The 8,542-nt window shown below is 50.3% G+C and overlaps 1 protein-coding gene across 1 annotated transcript in view; it reads right to left on the reverse strand.

Annotated features, from left to right (window-relative positions):
- Window positions 1-2,094: 2,094 nt before the first annotated feature.
- LEPREL2 (leprecan-like 2) overlaps window positions 2,095-8,542 on the reverse strand; it is a gene marked incomplete at its 5' end in the record, with an annotated part of 9,561 nt that continues 3,113 nt past the window's right edge. Inside the window, 9 exons of the mRNA XM_010191121.1 lie at window positions 2,095-2,307; window positions 2,604-2,744; window positions 3,094-3,169; window positions 5,592-5,709; window positions 5,803-5,953; window positions 6,591-6,686; window positions 6,811-6,935; window positions 8,057-8,115; window positions 8,323-8,375. Of these exons, the coding sequence (XP_010189423.1) occupies window positions 2,095-2,307; window positions 2,604-2,744; window positions 3,094-3,169; window positions 5,592-5,709; window positions 5,803-5,953; window positions 6,591-6,686; window positions 6,811-6,935; window positions 8,057-8,115; window positions 8,323-8,375 (1,032 nt within the window). The remainder of the gene's footprint in view (window positions 2,308-2,603; window positions 2,745-3,093; window positions 3,170-5,591; window positions 5,710-5,802; window positions 5,954-6,590; window positions 6,687-6,810; window positions 6,936-8,056; window positions 8,116-8,322; window positions 8,376-8,542) is intronic.

Below are 8,542 nucleotides of genomic sequence, written 5' to 3' on the forward strand. Positions count from 1 at the left end.
GGTGGGGGGGGAGGGCTGATTCCAGAAGCAGCGTCAGGCAAATTAAATCAGACACCAGAGACTTGGGGAAATCGGATTGGGACATAATGCAAAGCAGGTGGATGGGGAGGGGTGAAAAGAGAGAGTAGCACACTGCTCCTGAAGGGAAAGAAACCATCGCAGGCAGATTTGACTCCCTCGGTTTATATCAGCAACAAACTAATAAAGCGAAGATTAGCCAGAACAGGCTAGGATTACCAGCCACCAGGCAGGGCTTGCTGCACCTCACAGTCCGCAGGAGTTCCCGTTTTCCTGGGGACAGTGTGACAAATGTGTACTGGGCAGGGCGGGAAGAGGGGTGGTGCCACTTGGGGTGGCCCTGGTGAGGCGAAAGCCATGGCAGGGCTGAGCTCACACCCTCTCTGGGCAGCAAACTGGGCTCTGCATGGGGAAAACCAGAACTGGGCACAGGGGCCAGGAGTGGCAAAAAGATTTGGTGGTGTGCCTTTTGGCAGCCACTTTAGTGGGATGCTGCGAGAGGATTATCTTGGCCTCAATCTCTTTTAATCTCTCCTGCGGCTTTGGCCCAAGCCCGAGATAAATACCTTTTAACGGATCTCATCTGACGTCAGGAGACCATCAGTCTAATCACCCAGGCCACCTTTGGGCAAAGCAAGCCAGAGACATGGACACTGGCCCCTCACCCCCCAACATGTCCTCATCAAGCGGGAACCGTCCAACGCCCCTACATACATCATGGAGATGGAGATGCGAGTGCTGGGCTGTGATGGATCTCCCACCAGGGAGAGGGAATTCGAAATGCACGCATCAAATTGCTTTTTGCCTGTGACTCTGGAGAGGATGGGAAGCAAAAAGCGTTGCCAATGCAAGGTTTCCCAAGCCTGGGTGTTAAGGAAGTGCTGGGATTTAGTCCGAGGAAAGACTTCCTTTTCCACAGAGCAGGGTCTCTGTGCCAACTACAAGGAGGGGGATCACCCACCCACCTCTCCCATCACTGGCCCTGGCCCTACCAATTTCTTCCATCCGAACTGTTGGGTGGGTGTCCCTGCACAGCTCTCCTCAAGGCCTGTGTATGTCATGACCACAGGTTGATCTCTGGCTCTAATGTTTCCCAGGAAAAGGGTCACTGCTCTTTTCGATACTCCATATCCACCCCATTCAATTCCTGTTTGGCTACAATATAATCCCATCTCGGGACACTAATCCCCGTGGCAGTGACAGCAGATTGTCTTTGTACGAGGGTGGAAAATGATAAACAAAATATCTCTCCTGCTTTCAGGGGAAATTTGCTGCACAGAACAGAAAACAAAAAAACCAAAACAACCCCCCCCTCCCCTCCCCCCCCAAAAAAGCAGCTTTGCTACAGGGAAACGTGAACATTCAGTGCTTTTGCTTAAAGGCGCTCCCCACCCTTTCCAGGGGTTGGCCATGGCAGACCTTTCTTGCTCTCCTTTATTGGAAGTAGGTGGCATCTGGGCAAATACTTTGTTTTCTTTCACTGAGAGCTCAATCTCCTTCCACCATTTGTTAATTAAATTTCCACCAGCAACAGGTGCGCATGTCTCCCTCCTGGTGTACAGACTCAAATTCCCACCAACATCTGTGTCCAGCATTTTGCTTTTATTCCATATAACCAGTCCCTCACCTTCCCTCCCTCAGACCAATTGTGAGTTTCTGAAGCTTGCAGGTGCCCAGGAAATTCAGAGGCTCCCATTTTGAGTTCCTGAATGTGAGACAGCCCTTGCCTCTGAAAGACCCCAGGCTCCTCCTCCCCCTCTCCGATTCGGCCCTGGTTGATTGAGAAGCTGGCACTGAGAGGAGGGGAGTGAGTAGACCCTACCTTCTTACTTCTGAGTGACACAAACACATTGGTGAGGGAGTGAAGAAAGTTCCTGGTGTCACTGACTTTAATTCTCTCTGTCTCTACTCCCATGTTTCAGCTGCTGGGATGTCACAAAGAAGAAAGCTGCATCCCTTCCCATCACTACGGCTCTAACATGCTAATACACAGCTCCAGGCCCCTGTGGTCCTGGTGCGACCACGACCTGCCAAGGCCATGGTGTGTGTCAGTCCTGTTCCCTTGGTCCCATGTACTCAGAACTCATCCCTGGTCCGCAGTCCCTTGGGGTGATGCGTCCTGTCTGAGCTAGGCTTGTGTCTCTGGCTCGTGGGCGTGGCTCTGCCATTGGCAATGGGAGACTCTGAGGAGGATCTGCCACTGTGATCAGCCCCATGACGTTCTTCTCCATCGCGCCGGTCCTGCTCCACAGCTCTCTGCTCCATCAGCTGCTCTGCCTTCACCCGCTCCTGCAGCCATGGAGACAGAGCAGATGTCAACCCCTCCTTGCTAGGGTCTTCGCCCTGCTCGCAGAGGCTGACAAGACACATCTTGTCTTTGCCACATCCACCCAACCTCCCCAGAGCCCGTTCTCTCTTGCAGGACTCATCACAAGCTGGGCTCTCCACCAGGTACCTTTGTCAGAGGACAACCCTCAGCTGCTGCTCTACACCCTGTCCCATGGGAAAGCCCACAAGCCATTCCTCAGAGGGATTTAACCTGGCTTGGAGGTACTTGTATCCGATTCTCCAGCGTGGTTCTTCACCTGCTCAGCGTGCTCCTGGGAGTGCGTGTACCAGAGAGCAATGGCGCAGCGCCTGCCACGGCTCACTGCCCACACGCCGTGGGGGTTCTCCTTGCCGGAGCTGAAGGCTACCAGCCTCCCACACTTAGGGCGCACCTCGGCCTGCCAGGAGAGAGAGAGAAGAGGCAATGAAACCAGCAGCCCCCTGCTCTGGGGTATACGGTCATTGTACAGCAGTAACACTGTCTCTGGGAGTAGACCTTGGGAAGGGAATAACAACACAGGTCAGCATCCACAGACTGGAACAGCTTGGGACACCTCAGCTAGAAAGGAGTTAACCTCTCCTCTGAGATTTGCCTCCATTTGCCTTTAGCTGTCCCGATTTGAATCTGTCATAGCACTGGATTGTTTTCGGAGTGGTGGGATCCAATAACCAACTTGTTTTCTTCTGCCCAGACTAAGTCTCACCCTCAGTCCTCCCCCTCCTTCTTTTGGCCAGTCCCAGACTTACTGTGACAGTCACGGTGTCCATTTCAGTGAAGAAAAGGCCGCCGCCTTGGAAGTCATCATTGAGGTAGAGAATGCCACTGTGGACAAAAAGAAAGAGGACGTGTGGATGGTGAAGCTCACTTGTCTCAGGTGCTTCCCCACACTCCTTGTCGCAGGACGCTGTGACACCCGAATGATGCCACAAGTTCAAAAAGTGACCAGACCAGTTAACAGGGGAATCCATTTGGGGGTGTTAAGTACAGCAGTGCCTAACTCAGGAGAGTCCTTGAGCTGCAAGCCACAGGAAGCCAGAAGAGTGTGCCAGGCAGTTAGCTCTATGCGCTTGTCCTGTTTTGTTTCGGGTATTTTTTTAATCCTTTGCAGCCTGCACCTGTGGCACTGCTGTGACAATGCCCTGGACTAGAGACACCTTGGTTCTTACCTGGCATGACGTTATGTTTTAAGACTGAAAATAATCCAAAGCCTGGAAGAGGAGACTGATCAGCAAAGAAAGGCATGCCTTAAGAGTCAAGGAATTTCAGGGTAACATACGAATGGCCGAAAAGAGGCTTAGTGCATGCAGAAAATAAAAATAAAACAAGAAATTTCTTTACTAACGTTAGATAAAAAGAGAAGTAGTGAGGCCACTGTGCAGAGCAGGTGAGACCACAGTCAACTCGGTGAAAGAATGGACCACGAACTACTTGAATTCCTCTTGGTATACAATTAAACTAATAGAAAATGTCAGAGGAAGAAGAGAGGCTTAATAATGGGAGAAAGAAATAGAAACCAACACTGGCTGCTGAAGCAAAACTTTAAGGACATAAGGACAGTGAGAGGATTACTAACCCTGAAGCCCAGGAAGTTATAGCTCTTCTGCCACAGGGTTTTAATAAGGCTGTGAAGTCAGGGTGGTAGCACCACTGAAAAAAAGGAAGGAAAGCTCTCCCAGGCACAAAGGGGCAGGAGGCTTGGGATATGGCTGAAGCATAAACAGGCCTGTTAGCCTGACCTCCATAGTCTGCAGGGCTTCAGTCTCCACTTCTGAGGAGAAGGATAATTGAAGACAAGAGGTAAATTGAAAACAATCTTAAAATGTATCATGAGGGTATTAAAAGCAGATTGGGCTAGCCACACCATCTCTGACAAAGCAGTTGATTTTCCAGGGAAAGACAACGTGCTCGATCTCAGCTCTTTGGGCTCTGGCAAAAGCACTCAGAACGGTGCCACAAGAGAAATTACTAATGAACACAGAGAAGGTGAAGAAGAGCGTGTGAACAGCATGCAGTGATGAGCGCACCACTGACACCAAAAGGAGTACTGGAGGAGGACCACTGGGACTCTTGGGCCCCTGGGTCAAATCCTGTTCAATAGTTTCACTAACGACCCCAGCACAAATACATAGGATGGATTCAGGAAGCTTGGAGCACATGGACCCCTTTCAAAAGGACACTGGAAGAGCTCAGCCCTTATGAGTTGGTTGGGCAATCAAAATTCACTCTGCAAGAGGACAGGAATACTGAAATGGCTCAGTGGCACAGATCTGAGAAAGGTATTTTAACACATATTTAAGTAGAAGTCAGAGAAGCCCCCTACTCTGGGAGGAGTGAGGTGACAGGACAGCTTTCCCACAGCAGGGACAGAGTTTTAACCAGTTACATGACAGAGCTTGGTAACTTTACAATCTGACTATACCAAGTCAGCATCTATATCAGAAGGGAAACAGAGGGAATTCCAGTATCACTGAGTCCAAGTCCCACATCCTTACCATAGGCTGCTCAGAGAAGATTTCTGCTCTGGATACAGCTACCACTCAAAGAAAAGGCAAGTAAGATGTCTGGATGCCCAGGGATGGGATGATAAATAGGAGGAATCGACTGTAGTGAACCGACCTCATTTGGCTTCAGTGTGCAACAATTGTTATCATCTTTAAACTGTATCTCAGATTCTTTCACAGAAGGGTAACAAAACCTGCCACAGGCTGGAAAAAAAACCTCACATAGAATGGGAAAACCCCAACACAAAGTATTGGCAGCAAATCTTGAGAGAGATGAACAGTGAGAAGAGTCACCAAAGCACAGTGACTGCTCAAAGGAGACCCAAGGAGCTTGGTTCTCCCTCTCCTGTAATGCACAGAGGACTGTGAGAGACAGAACATGATTACCTGACACAGACTGTCATGAGGGCTGGCAGCGGACTGCAGTACTGTGGTAGACCCACACGACAACTTGATACCATGGTTCTAGTCCGTGCAGCCTCCCAGCCCTGTTCTGCTCTCTGCTAATGCTAGCTGTGAGGGGAGGAGAGGGAGAAAGGGCAGATCTTCTTCCCAGCCCAGGAAAGGTGTTTCACACCTTGTGCTGAAGCCGCTGATGCAGCCTGATGCTTCCTATAGTCCTGGCGGGCTCTGAGCCAACAACCCCATCACCTGGTTTCTATAAGCTGAGCTCATCCGCTGATGGAGCCGGAGAGACGTTCTGATCTCCACATGATCTAATGCAGGTCGCCTTCTTCTCTTACCTGTAGTCTCTGTACACATAGGCAGGAGGTTCTCTCCAGCACTCCTGCCCCTCGGGATCCAAGAGACAATTATCTGCATGGACAGGATGACTGAGATCCATGCGACCTCCCTGTTCCTCTGAAAAGGCACATCACAAAAAAGAATGTGGGCATTTTCGGTTTCAAGAAAGAATAGGGCAGAGAGAAAGGGGTAGGGTGAAAGACTCTTTACCAGCTACAGCCGTGCGGCACACAAGGTGCGTGAATGAGAAATGGAGCATCTTTCCAGGAGTGAAATAGGACTCTATGATTTTCCGCGATTTCTCACTGGCCTGCAGAAGCAATTTGGCATCTCTCCAGTCCACGTCCCCATTCTGGGCCAGCTAGAAGTGAAAAACAAGCCTGTTAGGATACTTAGGTATAAAGACATTCTAAGAATGATACACGTACACAGTACTGAAGAAGACAGTCTCTTCCCAGAGGGACACGCTGAAAAGATGAGGTAACAGGCAAAAGCTGTAGCAAAGGAAATTTTGGCCAGATACAAAGGAAAACTTCATCCTCCCTCCTGTGGTACAACACTGAAACAGGTGCCCTGAGAGGCTGGGGAATCTCCGCCCTTGGAGGTGTTCAGGACTTGTCTGCACAAGGCCTTGAGGGATCTCATCTAGCTTTGGAATCAGCCATGCTGTGAGTAGGGGATTGGACTAGAGATCTCCAGAGGCTCCTTCCATCTTAATTTATTCTCCAGTTCTAGGTCTGTAAGACTACTGTACAGGGACAAGTAGTAATCCCCAAACCCTGTCCCACAAGAGAGAAAGCACTTGTCAAGCCCTCCATGTACAACATGCCTAAATGTGACTGCAGAGGAAGAGGATCAGGGGAGACCGCACATGTGCTTGCGAGGAAGATAACACATCCATGACCCCATGCAGAGTGCACTTCACAGAGAGAAATGCTGGGGTGGCAAACTCTCTTTCTGGATAATCACAAAGGTGGCAGACTCACACAGCCACTTACCTGCATGGCTTTCAAAACAGTTAACCCTTCAAATCTCTCATGTGGGGTGTGAGGCGACCGCCTTGCCCGGTAGCCATCCCCTGCTTCTCCCGCTGCCTGGAAGAGAAGGATGCAGATGACACATGTTAGGCTGCCATCTCTCATGCATAGAAACACTACAGCCCTGCCTGCTGAGGAGGAAAGTACAGGTACAGGAGCTCCTACGAACCCCAGGCTTCACCTTTGTCAGGCGGAGAAGATCCTTACACTCAGACTCGGTCAGCACTCTGTCGAACACAACCCTCTGGGTTCCATTCATTCGGCGGGAATCCATCGTGACAGCAATGCCCTCAAAAGGCAGAGGGCCTGTCGGGAAGCAGGTACAGATAGGCATGAGCAAGCTTTGGACAAGAAGACCTCAGACACCAATCCCCAGCCTGGATAAGGAAGTGGAGAGACACTATACATTCTCTGATAAGACAGGAGAGCTCCCCAGAAGTGCCCATTCCTCGCAGACCTGGGCCACTTGCACCCCTCGCATGCTTCAGGGGACCAGAGCATCAGTTGGGGAAGCTGGCCTACAGCGAGCGCTTCAGGAGTCAGCAGAAACTTGGGGCTTGCTGGGAGAGCAGCAGGGAGCTGGGGGAAGTTGAGTGCACTGTGGGTTGCAGCAGCAGAACAGGTCCAGCCTGCTGGGGTGAGGCTCTGGAGAAAAGAAGCAGGTAAACACCTCCATCAACCCTCCTTTCCATCACACATATTATCCCAGAATTATCTCCAGTGAAACTTTTTACTTTCTTCAGCCCCAAAGAGAAGCAAGGGGTATTAGTCGGTGATTTGATCTTTTGATCTCTGGACTTTTTTCTACCCTCTTCTGACCTCTGGATGCCCAAGAATGCCAAGGCACTCAGGCCCTCAGAATGACCTGCTCTCCCATGTGTCACAGCAGAGAATCACTTGGGGTCACTTCAAGCAAAGACTCCAGGTCAGAGCCCTGCAAGAAGCTGTGTGTTCACACACCCACAAAACATTCGGACTTGTGCTTTTCAGGGAAAGACTTGCCCAAGCCAAATAGTCTGCTTCCGGTTTCCATTCCCCCCCACTCTCTCCTTGTCCCCTTCAGAAAAATGTTGTTTGAAGTTGGGCTCGTGGAGTTGAACCAGGTTAGGTGTAGACACTCCTGCCATACTGAATAGGGATCTGCATGTCCACAGGCTTGTCACGTATTCAGGCACCACTGCTCTCAGCTTCTCCAGCCACAGTGCTCTTTGAGTTCCCATCCCAGAGAGGTACGCAGTGAGATTTTGCAAGATTACACATGCATCAAAGAAGGAGAAAATAAACAGTGAGAAGACTTGCTGAGCCATTCAAGTCAGTCTGCATCTACGTTAGCATTCAAACGACTGAGGACGGAAGAAAAGACAACATTTAGCCTGACTAAGCCTGGCTGACTGCATCCAAGTCCTTCTTCAAGCTCTTTTACTCACCCCTCTTCTCCCTCTCTTCCACATCCACAGTTTCCTGCTTTTGCTTCTCCTGATCCTCTCTCGGGAGCAAGGGAAAAAACAGAGACCAGGGCTGTCAGTACACAGAGCTATGCCTAACCCTCCTCTGTAGCAGCATTTCCCACCCTTTCTGTTCCTGTTTGGCCCATTCCTCAGTATTACTGTTCCTTGTACCATCCCTGCCAGTCCAACCCATCCCCTAATTCCAACACTTACATTTCAGTCCTGGTTGACTTGGCCCACCTTACCTGTGTTTCTCCTTTAGGTTTTCAGGAATCAGCTCCTCCGGAGTCCAAAGATCCTGTAGGAACAAATACAGATGGTTCAATACACCGCAAACTTCTCCCACATTGGATCATGTCAAACATTCAGTTCCTTGTCCCGCTTCTCCAGTGAACATCAGACCAATGGCTCTGGCCTGTTTCTGATGACAGCCAGATTGGGCTAATACATGTGGTTACAGCAGGA

The sequence above is a fragment of the Mesitornis unicolor genome, unplaced genomic scaffold (genome assembly GCF_000695765.1).
Source record: "Mesitornis unicolor isolate BGI_N332 unplaced genomic scaffold, ASM69576v1 scaffold41538, whole genome shotgun sequence".
Lineage (NCBI taxonomy): Eukaryota > Metazoa > Chordata > Aves > Mesitornithiformes > Mesitornithidae > Mesitornis > Mesitornis unicolor.